General features: G+C 40.8%; 1 protein-coding gene across 5 annotated transcripts in view; it reads right to left on the bottom strand.

Moving 5' to 3' along the window:
- Positions 1 to 16,808, bottom strand: part of TAFA1 (TAFA chemokine like family member 1) — a 258,691-nt gene that overhangs the window by 31,160 nt on the left and 210,723 nt on the right. For all 5 annotated transcript variants that reach the window (XR_010475103.1, XR_010475102.1, XR_010475100.1 and 2 more), the window contains exon 3: positions 16,101 to 16,241. Coding sequence is in view for 1 of the 5 variants with exons in the window: in XM_065075459.1 (XP_064931531.1) it covers positions 16,101 to 16,241 (141 nt within the window). In the remaining 4 variants the exon portion in view is untranslated. The remainder of the gene's footprint in view (positions 1 to 16,100; positions 16,242 to 16,808) is intronic.

Raw genomic sequence — 16,808 nt, forward strand, 5'->3', positions numbered from 1 at the left:
AGAGCCCCTTTCACTAGAATTATAATAATGACAAACAACTAAATTTTAAGCAAAAAATACATAAAATAAAAAAAATAACATATAAAATAATCAAAAATTTGATTATTCACTTTAGTGGTGAAAACAACAGCTTAAAATTAAATTGACTTTTACAACACAGAGCTTGGACTTAGTAAAATATTGGATAAGCTACAACCTCAGCTTCACAGAACCCTCTGGAAATTGAAATCTCAAGCAAGTTTACACAAATCACATACACAGCAGTACAAAAAACCCACCCTTAATCTAGAGGGCGAAATTGAAGTGCGAAATTGAAGATCAATGGTAGAGAAACAATATTGTGCTGCAGTTGTTCTTTTTTGTACATAATAATTAAGGTCTCTAGGTGAATAAATACAGTATAGATTTATGTATAACAAGCTCTATCAAAACCTAGAAGTTCTGAGTTGATTTGCAGTAGGATGCAGTTTTTTGGGGGGCTCTCCCCAAAAACTTTGGAAGCACTTTCAAAATCACTAAGACAATTTCCTAAACAAAAGAGGGATGTGGCAGCTTTTTATTCTCAGAGGTGGCAGGTGAGGAGGTGCACCGATGTGGATGAGGAGCAGGTGAGCCTCCACCTCCCATCAACCTGCCTCGCAGTTGCTCCCAGCTCCCACAGTGCCACATGACTTAGAGCGGTCTTGGGGACCACAGGGATGCTCCTTCAACCCTGTCCTGCTGTTATAATCCCTGAAGAGAACAATCCAGGTGCAAATAGTGATGAGCAGTTTGGCAAGTGTCAAGCAATGCAGCATTTCTCTGGAGAGGTATCTCCTTCTAGGAGCAGAATCATCAAGTGAGTCTTTCTCCATGTGTGCCTATGTGCCCATATGCGTGCCTATGTAACTGTCTGAATTCCATCACTTTTTTGCCAAAATTCAACATGTCAGCATAAAGTCAAAACAAAATCTGACGAGGTTTTCTGAAAGTATCCTCCCCACTGATGGGCTGTATCCCTACCAGCATTCACTGCATAGCCAGCACACCATTAATCACTGTGAAACATTTTCATTTATTTTGACATTGAAGAGAAATTGGAAGGAAGAGTATGTTGGGATGGGAAAGGAAAGCAGGCTGTAGGAATATGCCTTTTTACCTTAGGGTTTCCCCAGACTGAGTGTAGAAGAGGGCCCTGTGGGTCTTTCCCCTCTCTGCCCCCCATACTACTTGTTTTTACCTCATCCTTCACAGATTCAGTAACAGTGCTCTGAACAGTATACATCTTTAGTCTATCTAGTTACTGCACACTCTTTCAGGTTTCTAAGAAATAACAAAATTCCAAATGTCCGAGGTTATTTACTGTATCCAGTAATAAATAACACAGAAACCCTGCTCCCACTCTGCAGTGTAACCTCTCTTCATTCTTCTGTTTCCCGTAGCCCAGTTTTTCTTTTATTCACTACACAAAGCCTGTGCTCCTGCCCTTGCTGGATGCCTGCCTTGCTTTGCAGCACAGACTAGTAGACTGCGGTTCCTTGCTAGACTTCCGAGTGCAAGTGCAGCCCCCTTGGTCTCTGCAAAATTCCTGGCAAGAACCTCTCAACATCTGCGGTGCTGTTTTCTTAGTGAAAAAACAAACATGAATAATTATGTAACAAATCCAGGCACCTGTCATTTTTACCTGAAAAATGTGGTAGGAAATAGCAGGCTCTACATTCTTTAACGTATCCTAATGTGCCATGAAATGAGCAAATACAAGGGTAGACATAACCAAAAGATGTTGTGCAAGCAGGACACTACACTAACGTAGCTGATTCGTATTCTACAGAAAGCTACATTCAGGAAGACCTAATATTTCAGGAAAAGCTAGCAGAACAAATGCATGATCCATACCCTAAGCACAGGGATACTGCAGTAAGGCCTGCCCATAATTCTGCTCAAAACCTGTGGACTCAGCAGAGCCAGGTAGGGCTCTGACTGGCCCTTTTGCTTGTTCTAAGATCTACCAGCACTGCTAATGTTCCTGGCTACACATTTCCTCCAGGTCCATGACTACTAGATAGTCTTATTTAGGAAGGGAAATAAAAAAGTAAGAACATCAGAATAAAAATTCAGCAAAATGCAATTAGTACTTCCTATAATGGCATAAGTATCCACCAAAAAACCTAGTAGCTGGCACTCACAATGACGGTGAAGATGCAGTGTAACAGGTCATTAGGATCCAGGTGGTCCTTACAGGATTTCTACTAATGATGCACTGTTGAAATTGAGAGTGTATCCACCGCTTTGCATTTTTAGTAGCAGTCAGTAATAAAGACCTGTGTGTTATATTTGCTTCTTATTGCACACTATGTAAAGCAGAGCCTAGCAAATACTTTATGGCTAGCAATTTATTTGATTTAGGAATGTATTTTGTGTCCATGAAAAATCTGCTAGCTTAGTGTGCTGATTACATTTTGGTTATTTTAGAACTATTTGGCGAAAAAAATTAAAAAGGAGACAGTTTGTTTTCTGGCTACTGTGCTAACGTGTCAGGCATTCACTACTGAGAACTTATTAGCTAGGTTGTAATCCTTCAGGTTTATTTCTGTAACACTACTTCCTCAGAGGTCATCATCTGTACAGATTAGACCTGAGACCTGGAGGTTGTTTAAAAACATTAATTTCTATTGTTATTTCTATTGGTTTGATAGTAATCCAATAATAAATGATTCTAATCCCCTTTTCTTTTCAAATGCCAGACTATTTATCTTTACAAATATAGACAGGAAAAAGACCCTAATTAAAGAAAGTTAAATCAGCAGGACAGAAGTTACTTACAGGTTTTAATATATAAAAGCATTCATGGGCAGTTTTTTTTCCTATACTAAAAATGTTTATTTTAACAGTTAGGTGGTGATATTTTTGGCATTTCTGCCCCACACTTCCATATTGCATCATGTTCAGAGTCAGGGTAGCCTTTTCACACTGCCTCTGCTGACCTTTATATGGGACTGGCTTCCACGCCTCTGAAGACCAGGAAAAAGAAAATCATATTTGGTTCAGGCTGCTCCTGGTACAAGTGGCAGAACAGCCTCATGATTTTCCTTCTGACTACCCAGAATCTGCTCAGCCAAAACAGGCTGAAGATGTGAATTGCCCACAGCTGCTCCCCACTGGCAGCCATGGACCGGTCACCTCTAATGACAAGGTGCCAGCAAACCAGAGCTGGAGGTTCTCTCTCCTGTGGGACTCATGCCTAATCAGAACTACTGATTTTGGAAACTAGTACAGAGCAGTGGGAAGCTGCCAACACTAACTTCCTAAAGGTTAATACTTACAACTACATTTTGGCTGATATTTTCAAACCTGCCTAGGGGGAATGGATGCCCAGTCTCCATTAATTTTAATGGGAACTGGGCAGGCACAGTCCTTATGAGGCTCTGACTATTTCAGCCTATTACTGCTGGTGACATAAGGTTTGATATTGCAGGAGGTTGATTACCTGCTGGGAGCACTGAAACTAGCGCAGCTCCTATATTTTGGCTTGAAAATTGAATATGCAAAATGTATGAAGAGTGTGGCTATGCTTACCATAAATAATTAGTTTTAAATTAAAGTGGTTCACATGGAGAGGGTCTAACCCAAAGCTCGTTACAAATGAGTATTCCAGATTATTTCAGAAATACACCAATTCAATACAATGCTTACTTGCAGGAGTTTTCACAAAAGGTCTTTGCATAAGGGTTGCCATATTTGAAGTGTAAGCTTCTAACCTGGTTTGTCAATTTATTCCTTTTATTAGAAAATTGCATCAGTTTTTTGAAAGGTTTTCAGTGCCAGTAAACAGTAAAACACATATCTGGGTGGTATGTAATTACATTTAATTTTTAGGAATTTCAAAACCTCCCCCATTCATTTTATATATCAAACCTGGCTATACACAATACTTTTAGACCACATCCATTGCAATCACAGATCACCTCTGATCACAGATTCCATCCTGCTGTGTGTTAATCAGCAAACTCAGCTGGGAAATCTTCAAACTCAATCTGATAAGTTTTGCTAGAATCCTCACTTGTGGGACACCAGAGATCATTTTAACAATGCAAGCCAGGAAGCAACACTATAATTCACTTAGTTTATGTTTGCAAATGCTGATTTCATAATGACCATGCAGAACTTAAAAGTACTGTTTCAGAGAAGTAGTAGAAATGTACTCTTCAATACTCCCTCAATTGTTGCTCATCCAGGGAAGTCCAGCACTGCCATCCCCAACAAATAGAACAGATTAAAAAAAATCTAAATCAATACTTACAATGGTGAATTAACTGGTTCCACTTCTAAAACTTTATCAGTGTTTTATCAGTAATTTATCAGTGTTTTATTGCAAATAGATGGATAAAAAAAAATATATCAATATTGGCCAACCGAACAATGAAAATTATTATATCAAATAAAGTCAAACTGTAACTAAAGACTTCAAAATGGATGAAACTTTTCGGTATACCTGCATGGCAATTTTTTCCTTCCTTTTTTAATTAAAGAATTCACAACATTGACAAAATATTTTTGTTTTCAAAAATGGCATTTAAAAAATCATCACACAGCCCCCCAGACTTCACCTTTTAGTTGACAGGAAATGCAGCTGCCTGAAAATTAACGTGGTTTGTTTAAGTTTGGTGTGGGGTGTTTTGTTTTGTTTGTTTGTTTGTTTTTGGGAGGGAGAAGGGGTGGTCAGATTGAATAAATTCTTGCTATATTAAAGACAAAGCATATATGCAGTTGGTTGTGTCTCTCACACACAAATAAATTCTTATGAGTCTCCTCTGCAGCTCTTTTTCTTGACTTTTTCAGTCTGCGGTACCTCTATTGTTCACCAGTATGCTGCAGTGTTATTTTCTCAAATAATACTAATTTCTTTGTATTTTGGTATGGCGAAAGACATTGGAAGTCTACAAAACTAGCTGGCATCCCTACTGTGAAACTGTTGCCGACCTCCTCTAACAGTTAGTACTATTCTTCTAATTCCAACCTACATTTAATGATGGGGACTTTATATTGATTAAATCCTCCACTGTTCTCTTAGCCACTTTTTGTATTCCTGGTGGGCACACACTGATGTGACACCAGATTCATGCTCCTTCAGCCTTCCCTTTGCTGCCCTACACGTCTTTCCTCTCAATAGAGGCTGCCTGTTGTCCTCAGCAGCCAAAGCCTTTCTCCACACTTGGGCCCCCAAGTTAATTCACCTCCTTTTTTGAAGCCGAGTGGCCAGAACTGCACATCCATCTTGGGAAAGGACCCATCACTGCGATATAGAGAAGCATTACACTTCTCCAGCTCCGCCACAAATTCCTTGCCTGATTTCCCACCTGACATTCGAATGAACAAAATTCATCACAGCACACAAACATGAGGAATGAATAGCACCAATGCAACAATGAGGCTGGGCCTTTGCTACTGAGCTGAACCCCAGAGAAAACACAACCTGCCGAAAACTGTACAGATTTTCTCCTTTATTGCTCCGTTCCTGTGCTCTGTGTTTCAAAGCAGTGATCACCCTCCTTTCCCCCATTCTGCTCAGAGCAAGAGGTATTTGTGTCCTGGGATAACAATCTCACTAATAGGATACAAGTGGTCATTACACTAATAAGCTTTTTCTATATTTTTCCTTTTTTTTTTTTTTTCAGATTTATTTAACAGGTGCTCTCGTTTTAAAATGTGTTCATCTACTTAGCAATTTTCAAGAGGAGGAGATTTCAAAAGGAAATAGAGTACATTTGATATTTGCATAACTATATTACATACAGCTGCATTTGATGGTATTTCATAGAGGGGTCTGAAGAAAAAGGAGAGGGCTTTTTGTAGCATTAAAACCAATAGAGAGATATGTTTTCTACTCTGGTTTGAATTAATGAGAGATTTGCCGTTGTCCTCAGTTAGGACAGTGTCATCTGCCTCTCAATTTCATTTCTGAGTGATGGCTTATGCTGATGTTTCACCTTGCTGTTTGTGAGCTCTGGGCACATTAGGAAGATAAAAAAAATGTACTGACCATGTACACATCTTGAAAACTGTTGTATGTTTGCTGCCTAGGAATGGTAATCAAAAAGAAATGATTACACAAGACCACATATTAAAAACAATCCATCTGCCTGCAGAACAGGTTTTATGTACTAATGACACAGGGCAGAATATTTAAATTGTAAGGCACAGCTCTTTTCCACATTGCTGTCTTTTGCATGATAGCTTCAAAAGGGAAAGGCAGCACTTTTTGAATATTATTGAATTTTGCCATACTACATCAGCATTTGTGCTTGCTTAACCTTGAGCAGTTATTGTGGTAAACTGAATGGTCTATGGAAACACTTAACTCCCAAAGAGGAATAATGCTTTATTTGAGATACTGGATTAGTAAACTCCTTTCTGACACCTACATATAGAGACCTGTTCCAAAATCTGCAGGCAATGTACAATGCTGAATAGCACACTTCCTCGGCACAAAGTCTAAGATTTGAAATAAATCCCTTGCTTGCAATGTACTTACTTGATTCCTAAATGTAAGGCAATTCTGCAATGTTAATGCGTGAAAATCACCTAGAACGGACTGCGGGCTGACAAAATGCTGAGGGCCTTGGGCCCTACAGTTACCAGGCTATATTGTGAGAGGAGGAACTGGAAACATGTCTGTGATCAATTTTATGGATAATCAATTCTCTGAAATCAATTGAAGACTTGTTGACTTGTCCGCCTCTAGTTGCAGTTGCCAGATTAATTCATGTAGTTCAACACAACAGACAACCCTAGTGCTAAATTAATGACTCTTATTTGAACTTACTGCACCAATAAAAGGATTAACGAAGTGTATTCTTACAAAGATTTGGTCGTCGTTTCTTTAAAATTTCAGTGTGTAATAACTTCAGGTTCTCAACTCTTAATTTAAAGAGAGCACACTATGTAGCAGCGTTTTCCATTTTTACTTAATCATCCACTTCTTTTGTGTTCAAATCCTAATCCTACAAACCACATTCAAGCCTTGTGAACTAGCTCCATGTTTATAGATAGAAGGTAGCCTTGAAAGAAAAGAAATAAAGACAGCTCTGCAATACTCTGATCACGTATTTTCTATACTATATTAGAGACACCTGTAGACAAGCAACATTTCACAGCCCTGCTGCACTGAAAATACAGCATCCGATGCAGAAAAGATGTGTGTCATGACTTTAGATAGAATTAGCTATTTAGTAATCTGGTCCTTCCTGGCAGAGATAGATTATCATCTGAATTACTGCAAAGATTTGGTGTAAGGGGATACAACACAGATGCCAACCTGACCTCAACGTTTTGCTAAGCTCCTCCTGGCCACTGATTAGATAAATGCTGGTCCTATATATTCCCTAAAGACTGTCACAAGCAAGGATTAATAGGCAGTTGCTACTCTGCTTATTTTCCTAAACTCAATAAACTATATCCTCTTTTGGCACAAACTGGCAGGTCTCTCCGGATTTCAAGAGCCAGTTTATGCCAGCTGAAAATCTGTTTCTGGATGTCAAACTGCTTTCTGAATGCGTTTGGAATATTGTACTTAGACTGTGCACTTGTGCTTTGTTGCAGATGACACAGATAAACCCAGTCTTTTGTTTAAAGACATGGTTCAAAGGTTTAAACCCTTTTATTCCTGAGACATCTCACATTCTGTATCACCTGGCGACATCACTCCATGCACATATAGTAAACGGTAACAAGGCTCTTGCTGCTGCAACGCAGGGCAGCTACAGAACAGACTCCATACATTGCAGTAGTTGTGATGGATACAAATGCATCAAGGATCTTACACACAAGATCCTTCTAGATATCCAGATCTTACTCTTCCGAGCTACTTCTATGTTTCCCACCAAGCAACATGACATGGTGCTGCTCACCCCAGCTTTGTGATCTCCTCTTGGACAGGCTTTTCCCATCTAGTTCCTGACATTTGGAAATCTCTCCCTCAGCACTGTTGGATGCCCACTTGTGAGAGGAGCCTCCCTCAGCATTGCTGAAGTTTTCCCCCCCACCCCCATTTGCCACCTCTAGATTTGCAGATAGGTCCCAGGAGGCTGCTGCCCCTCCTCTGGGGTAATCTGGGCTCTCCGAGGTCTTTGCGAAAAGCCTTTCTCCTGGCTGTTTTCTGTGCTTGACCAGGCAGCATGCCTGATCCTTATGTTACCTGAACTCATGGGGCTCACCTGTATGGTCCTGCTTGTGGCTTCACCCCTGTGAGGGAATTTACTTTAGGCTCTTTTTTCTCACCCAGTTTGTGTTTCTTTTTCCCTGCAGTGCCTGGCACACTGGTGTGGCCGGCTGCCCTCAGTGCCTGTGCTCCCTGCCTCCAAAACCCCTTACCAGGCTCTTTCCAGTCCTGTGATTGACACTTAATGTTACCTATAAGAGGAGAAAATTCCTACTGTTTTTCCATTTAGCCTCTGGCGGGCTTATTGCAAGTATTTTAGAGAAAGGTTACTTTCCTCTGTATGGAGGTGAAGTAATTATATGTTCCTGTGTGTCTTTACACTGCTATGCGGCCGTGCCATTCTGTAATTTCACCATAAGGCTGCTGCTTGTGCACCTCGGTTGGCTGCAAGGGCTCTGCTCCCTCTGTGTCAGCACTGAAACCTGTCAGCTGGAGCCGCAAAAAATGACCACCCCTCACACAGATGGAGATAGTGCCATGACTTATGGCTTTTTTCTCCTCTTAAGTAGAAAATGTTTTTTTCTGTGTAAATTGGGATTTAAGTGAGCCCTCTGCACTTCATCAGGGGTGGATTAGTCAGCTGTTTTATGGGCTTGATATTAAAAAGGGTGGGAGCTTTGCTACGCAGGAAATCTCAATATCAGTTGGAAAAGAAAGAAATATAAGGCATAGGTAGGGAGATAAATTATAGCTGAGATGAAGATGTACTCACATAAACCCACAGTCAGACGATCTCATTAGCTGCACCATCTTCACACCAGAAAGACATCATCATCTGTCTGCTTCTCCCTAATGCCTGGTGGATGTTTGCACGCGGCACAAACGATGCAGCCTTTGCTGAGAGATGGGGAAGCGCCTAACTCGGCAGCCCTCGCTGTGGACTTTGGCTCAGGTTGGCTGCAAATTTGACCCTTGAATAACCTCCCCTGTTTCCTTAATCACTGGAAACATGGGTACACATCTGATCATCACCAGCTCCTTTGATGTACCGCCCATGGCAGGATGGCTCTACAGTATGTGCACAGATATACATATATGCATACACACAAATACATACATTTGTACATATATTTTCTCAGGAAGAAGCGTGGCCTCTCTGCTCTCTGCAGGCTGCTCACTGATGGGTTGGGTTTGGGAACTGTGCTCTGACACAAAAGTTCACCCACCAGCGGCAGGGTCAGGCACATCCCTCCCCTCTGCTCCATTCAGCCTCTGCCCTGCAGATTAGAAGGCAAACTGGTAATGAGAGCTCCTGTGCCCTGGCAAATGAACTAATTATTCTGCATCATCACTGTCAGTTTTGCTTTTGCTCCTCCTGAAGTCAGCACCTCTCAGGATCTGGCCACAATTTCAGGGTAGCCACAAGGACGTTTCAAGAAGATGTGTTTCTGGACAAATGCAAAGTCAGAAAATATTTCAGTACACAGTTAGGCTTCTCTCTCTCTCCCCTTTTTTAATAGTGTACATGATATGCTGTGAGTATTTTTTGAGCTTACTAAATGGGTGTTAGTGTGGAATGGATACATTTTTTTCCTCCTTAGAAATGAAGTAATTTGAACTCACCTAATCAAAAAAATACAAGTCTCCTGCTCAGTTCCCATGGTGCTACAGAAGGACAGGGCTATAGATTTTCCCAGGAGTGTGGAATAATTCACCAAGCCTGCTCGTTATTCATATAGACAGTGCATTAATAATATGGGACCCTGAGATCTCTTCTTATCTAGGCCGAAGCACAGCTAGAGGGATGAGAAGCTGACTCCTTGGATTTCAAAAACATTTTTCCCCCCTTTCTTCAAGAAATAAGAATTGATTGAAAGTATTTTCACAGGGTGGAAAAAAAAAAGGCTTTCTGGTGATACCACCTAAAGTACATATTAGATAAATAGAAAACTATTGGCTTTGTGACTGTGAACTGTTTTCTCTTGATGTAAGTGCTGATAGATACAGGATTCTATCTAACAAAGCATTTACTAAGCACCTGACCTCAAGTCAATAGGAGTCTTTCATTTCATTCCACAGGGCTCCAATCCTGCACTCACTCTGAGGAGAGCCAGGAAGTTTCTGTATTTCCTGTGTATTTTTCGGTGTGTTTCTCTTAGCCAGTGCGAGCTGGGGTAGCACAGGTGCTGTGGGAGGATGCATGGGCTGAGCACCAGTTCAGGGACCCGCGAGGGGATGTGCTGCACCTCTGACTGCAGGAACACAGTGCTCCTGAATTATGAATGCTTACTCTACAGTGGGTGTCTTACCCATAATTTAAAAAATAAAACAAATTACCTCATGCCAATAGCGTGGCTGCATTTACTGTCTGCCCAAGGAGTGACATAGCACGTATGAGCTTTTCATTTACAGGTCCTATGTGAGAGAAAGGAGAGCAAGCGCCAGCAAAGGGAACAAGTGCTAATTAATGCTGCCATCTTTCTGCTCCCACCGTTGCACATGGCAAAATAAGGATGTGCTTTACTAACCACCCAGCAGCATGACTGGAGAGTTGTGAGGTGCAGGGCCAGAGAGGCATTAACAATCACAGTGGTCTCAATGGTCATCAAGACTTGTGTTTAATTTGTTAATGCTGTCCTGATGAAGTCTGATGTAAATTCACAAGGCCACATGGTGGCTAGTGCTGGCTAATCCTCAGACTAATAGAAATCTGATGTATGCACATGCATGTTAATATTTCATATATCACGGAATTAATTGAAACTGGATGTGATCCAAAGCTAATCTGGGAGAAAGGGAAATACTGGATTAATTTCATTTTATTTTTCTCTATCACTGAGTGATTTCCCTTTTCCCTGATGCATGACTGGTATAAATTTGACAACAGCAGACCATGGAGAGTTAAAACACTAGTCCTGCTGCCTGAGACCTAATGCTTCAAATACTGTGTTGCAGACAACATGGAATTGGAGCACCTCGGATCTCTGCAGAGGCCTTTCTTAAAGGAATAATTTAGAAGAGGTACTGCACAGCATTTTAGTAGCACCTTCCTTTTTCTACATTGGTTCTGACCAGTGTTAAAACCACCTCTTTTCCTAAAAGCACTGGCAACATGCACAACCTGCATGAAAGTCCCTTTGTGACTGATTTCAAAAGCCAGTGCAGGTGCTTTTCTGTTATTCCATACTCCGTTGTCCAACAAATTTCACAGATAATTGTGCAAGAAATATTGAGGTTGCCTATGAAAGAATTTTAAAAAGACTGGAAGATTGAAGAGAAGGCAACAAAAATTTCAAGCATTAAAAAATTTGTCTCTGTGAGCATCATTAACCATAACACAGTAAACTTCAGTACAGATGAACAAATTATGTATTATTCAAAGGCCTCGAAGAACACAGAGACATAACCACCTACTGACTGTACAGAATGGTTCAATACCACTGTAAATGATATGGTACAAAGCACATTATTCACAGCATAAAAGTGACAGAATTAAAATTATAAGTATCTTTTATTCCTATTACATTTTTATAGCAATCATATGAAGTATTAGAACTGAGAGAATATTATCAGAGCTTTTCTGTTAATATTTACTCAGTAACCCCATGGGCTCACATGGCCTCTGTTCCTACCTGCTTCACACAGGCTATTTGTGATGTATTTACTGATATTCTGAAAGGAACATGAGCAGCTGCTGCAAAGTGCAGTAGAAAGCAAAAGTGTGGATCCTTACAGGGAATGGGAAACTTCCAAATAGGAATGCAAGAGGCATTGCTCTAAAGGACATCACTGGGAATATCTCTCTTGGATAACCACAGTACCAGAAGAAGTATTCAGTTTATAAAGACAAAGAAATGAATCCTCAACCCTCAGGAGAGATTGTACTAGCCATGTGTCAGCTAGCAAGGGGGCAAATCCCAGCTATTTGTGCTGACAGCTGAGTGCCCTCACAGGCCTACAGAGCCTATTGCAGGAGGAGGAAAATTCATGGGCTTCTGACACAAGGAAGACAAGCTGTTTGTGAGCATAGTGGAGAGGAAAGGTGTGAATTCAGAAGCATGGCTAAGAAACCCTTGCAGAAATAGCCAGCACGTCGCACAACAGATGCCTGCAGTAACACAAAAACGAGAGAGAGTAGGTCCATCAAAGCGTGAAGCTAGGGGGGTCTGCATGCCTGTCTGAGCTGCAAACTCAAGCCCTGTGCTGACCCTGGCCATCTCTGAAGTGTGCGGGCAGGATGGTAGGTCAGGGGTTTGCTCTGGTACCTTCAGATGGTGGATATACCTGGTGTGTCCAACAGCATTGCTGCAGCATAGGGTAGGAGCACTCAAAGCTGCACGGATCTCCTGGAGGCAGAGGGTTGGGGACTCCCCGGCCGTGCTAGACACTTCTTTGCCCAAAATAAAGGGGCATTCTCAAGCTGCTGTAACGCAAATGAAGTAAATCCATTTAGGACTTGCTCTGGAGAGGTATGAGGGGAAATGGAGAAAATAATAACAGCCATGACAGAGAGCTGAACAGACTGTTGCCTGTGGTATGTGCTATGGCCAAGTGACATGCAAGATAAATTGTACAGAGTGAAGGGAGCATTCAAACCATCCTTCAAAAAAAGAAAAAAAGACCTTGAATCATGAAAGTAAATGTGCAACAGAAGAGGTAAAGAAACAGAAACTGGCATCTCTGTTTCATGACAAGATTTGGCTTTTGTTTTGCTCTCACTGTTGATACTACATAATTCATTGGTGATTGAGGCAGGTTTTAGGACAGTGTCTGTTGAATAAGCAGCAAGGAATAACTTATAACTTCAGAAGCTGTCACAGCCTGGCCTCACCATACTTTTTTAAGATGAGGCCCCAACGAAAAAGTTTGCTGGAGTCGGCATGAAGCGATGCTTGGGAATACATGGCAACATCCTGCTCTTCACAGCACAAAACCCCCACATTCTCAGTCTGAATTTCAGCTCATTCAGGAGGATGATTGCATAGGAGCATCCTATGTACAATGATGGTGTGCTGCCTATGATGAGACCTCAGAGCAAGAGGACAAAAGGACTATTTATCACCCTGGATACTTATTAAAAAGGTTAAGATAACTCCTACGTATAATTGTATTCTCTCTTAAACAGAAAATAAATCTACCTCTCCATGCAGCCCAGTTGTGTCCTGGAGCAATGGCTGGTAGGAGTGGAAGGCAATGCAATCTCTCCTCTGTAACATGAACTCAAATTGTCAAAGCATCAGCCTTGATGAGGTGTTTTCTGATGAAACTGGACTGAGAAACACCAAAAGCTTGATTACAATCCCATTAACGCACAGTTTGGCCAATAGTATAAACAGAGCAGAGCTGAAGTTCAGCTTGTTTTATATGCACTACTAAACAGCCATCAGGTGGAGCTGGCTCGAGGCAATCATCAACCACAGATGGGAGTCAAACTGCTAATGTGGCATCTCCCAGCCCTTGTCACCTTTCAAAGGTGATCAGTCTGTTTGGCTGTGAGTATACTGCTGTACCTGAACATCCACGGACTTTTAAGTAATGGTTCCAAGCAAGCTTTCTTAATGATAGATTATGGCTTGAAATTGTATGCAGTATAAAACCCAGTGTGAGATTAAATGGTCTTAATTGTTTCAGTATGGTAGGTAAAGAAGGCAAAAAGTTGCAGATGACCTATTGAAATGTCCTCATGTACAAAAGAAATAACAAATCCCAAATCTTTGTGTGAACTAAGGTATTGACATTAATGGGACTCCTATGGGAAGTTTGGGAGTTTGCATTAGCAAGAACAGAACCACTAAATAGGTCAAAGTTTTGACTTAAAACAGGTCAGTGTATCAAAAGTCACAAAGCAAATCTGGTATAAAACAAAGGCCATAAAAATGCCCCTTCTGTTAATTTTTATGAGGAGTCACAAAGCAAAGTCTGGGATAAAACAAAGGCCAAAGAAAATGTCCCTTCTGTTAATTTTTACGAGGAGCATATTGGGCTTTTGAACCGTTCACCAACCATCTACAAAAGAAGCTATGGGCTGACTACAACAACTAAACTTGAAAAGGGAAGACATTTCTTTGTAGTTCACATTTGCTGGCTTTGAAGTCACTGTGAGTCTTACCAGTGACTTCAATGGGACTAACTTTGCACTTTTATATTGGCCATTGTTTTATCCTTACTCTTTTCAAAATTCCAGACAATAACATTTCTTTTTATTGTAATCCTGACAGAGCAATTAGGCTCCAGTCCACACCTGCACCCAACTTTTTTTTCTTAGCACATCATTCTTTGAGCTCCTCTTCTCTGAAGAGAATTATAAGATCTGAATTAATGGTGTCTGTCTACACAATGTCTCTGTTTTTCATGACCTACTGAAGAATATTAAATTCTTTAAGGCTTCTACAGCTGATCTTTGGTTAAGACCATCTGTAGGTTTCACCTACAGTTTTATGAGTGTGCTTAACAGAAAATAAAGGCTAATTTTTTTCAGGATAATTAAGCAATAACGGAATGACAGAATGTAGATTAAAGCATAATCACTCACAGGTGCATTCATAGCTTGTTTTTAGTGATCAGTTCAGAAGCTAAATCGCATTCCCACTGTAACAAGCTATGAACTACTGCCTCATAATGTAAAAATTTGAAAGCATAATAATAAAACATTTTCCTTCTATCTTTAATAAATGAACCTGATACATACGCACCACAAACACTTGCTGAGGAAACATGAGGTTCTCCTCCTCCAAGGCAAACCCAATCTCTCATATTTTTATTGCAGAATGTGCAAGCTTTTGAGCTTTGTCTACATAATCCACAACACCCACAAGTACTCCTGTCTAAATTTCGGCTACAACTGGACTGGCCCCTGCTCCTTTGCCAGTGCCTTTGCAGCATGCCATTGAGGAAAGTTGCCCAGAAGAATCAATTTTTCCCAATGTTTGCTTGTACATCTTCCCCCTCTCACTTGCTCACAGGGAAGCTGAATGCCAAACAACAGACTCAAAGAGGAAATGCTGGGTGCTTCCAAAAAATGCAGGTGTGCCACCACCCCTGGACATCCAGCCACACTAAGGATGAGGAGAGCCCAGGACAGAACCCACCTCAACTCCAACCAAATGCCCTCTGGCTCTTTGAAGGGTGGGGTGGTAGAAAATATGGCACAAAACATTTACCACAAAAAGCAGTGGGGAACTTTTATGAGATATTCTGTTTCACAAGGCTGCTGCACAGAGGAATTTTATAACATGGAGTGGCTTGTTTGGGAAGGGTAACTAACAGGATCAGTGCCACTTCCCATCTTCTTATGAGATTCACATTTTGCTAAGGACTTCCAAGCCATGGCTTTCTTCCCAATTACTGTAGTTTCACCCTGAAGTGCTGGCAGGGGAGCCCCAGAGAGAAACACACCCTGTGGAACTAAACCTGATATGAAACCCAGACACAAATAACATGGTGGTTTTCCTTCAGCAAATAAATGCCCATGACAAGAAACAATACCGGTGATTTCAAGAGACAAAGATTCATCTTTTAATCTTTTTATCAGGATTCATTTACTTGTATTTTTTTGCCACTGACTTTTGAAATGGCTAATCAAATCAAAATGAATCACCACTGTCCTTTGACATATTTATGAACTAAAACTAATGTGGCAAATGGGGGACCCTGTGAAGTGACTCAAAGAAAATGTTGTCCTGTTATTTATTAAGAGCTTGATATTACCACAGAATCTGTTATACTTATCCTGTACTGAATGCTGTACTCTCATTTTTGTGAGTAAATCTGAATGTGACCCACGTGCAAAGATTAACGCACTAAAGTACCAGGCGACACGGTGTAAATGCATTCTTCTAGTTACAGACTTTTCTGTTTTGTTAAATAGAGAATACAACAAAGTTCCTATGCATAATCTATAGATTTAAAGCTATTTATTGGATGATACACAAACAGAGACATATACACAGGAGGAGCTACTTGCCATCAACACAAGAAGGTCTGTTTCTTGTAGTCCCAGCCACTTTCCCAGGTAGACAGGAACATTTTACTGTTTGTGATCTTTCTTCAATTCGATTCTTATTACAGCATCTGTGTGCTGCTATAACTTCACACGTTCCTCCTTCTGGCAAAAAAAAAAGAAGAAAGAAAAAAAATGAAAAAGAGAACACTGACACTCTGATTAGGAAGAGCAGCAGTAGCTAGTCAAAGCACCCAGGCATGCTCCTGTCAGTACGTCTGTACAGGTGGGATTACAGCATTATTTCTCCCATTGCGTGTCTCCTGACTAAGCTGGGTGCTGCTATACTTCAGTTTTAATAGGAAATGCAGATAAATGTCCCTGTACAGTAGATATAGCTTGCCCATCTTATATTAGAAGCTTCTCTGATGTCAGCAGAATTTTTGGCCTGAAAAATGACTGTGTCATGATCTGGCCCTGAAGAAATGTAGGTAACACACTGCAGCAAATGTGCAACAACTGTTGGCTGATTTTATGCTTGTAATATTGGAGACCTCTTCCTCCAAATACTTTCTTGCACAAGGATGAGGACTAAGGGAATCCATCTATAAATAAGCTTTTTCTCCAAATCTTTGATTCTATGCTAGTATTCAGCCCTTAGGGAGTGACAATCAGCCTCTTCAAATTACAGGATGGTCCAGCAGCACTTACCTTTGCTACCCCACTCACTAA

This window comes from Columba livia, chromosome 10, assembly GCF_036013475.1.
Source record: "Columba livia isolate bColLiv1 breed racing homer chromosome 10, bColLiv1.pat.W.v2, whole genome shotgun sequence".
NCBI classification, from domain to species: Eukaryota; Metazoa; Chordata; class Aves; order Columbiformes; family Columbidae; genus Columba; species Columba livia.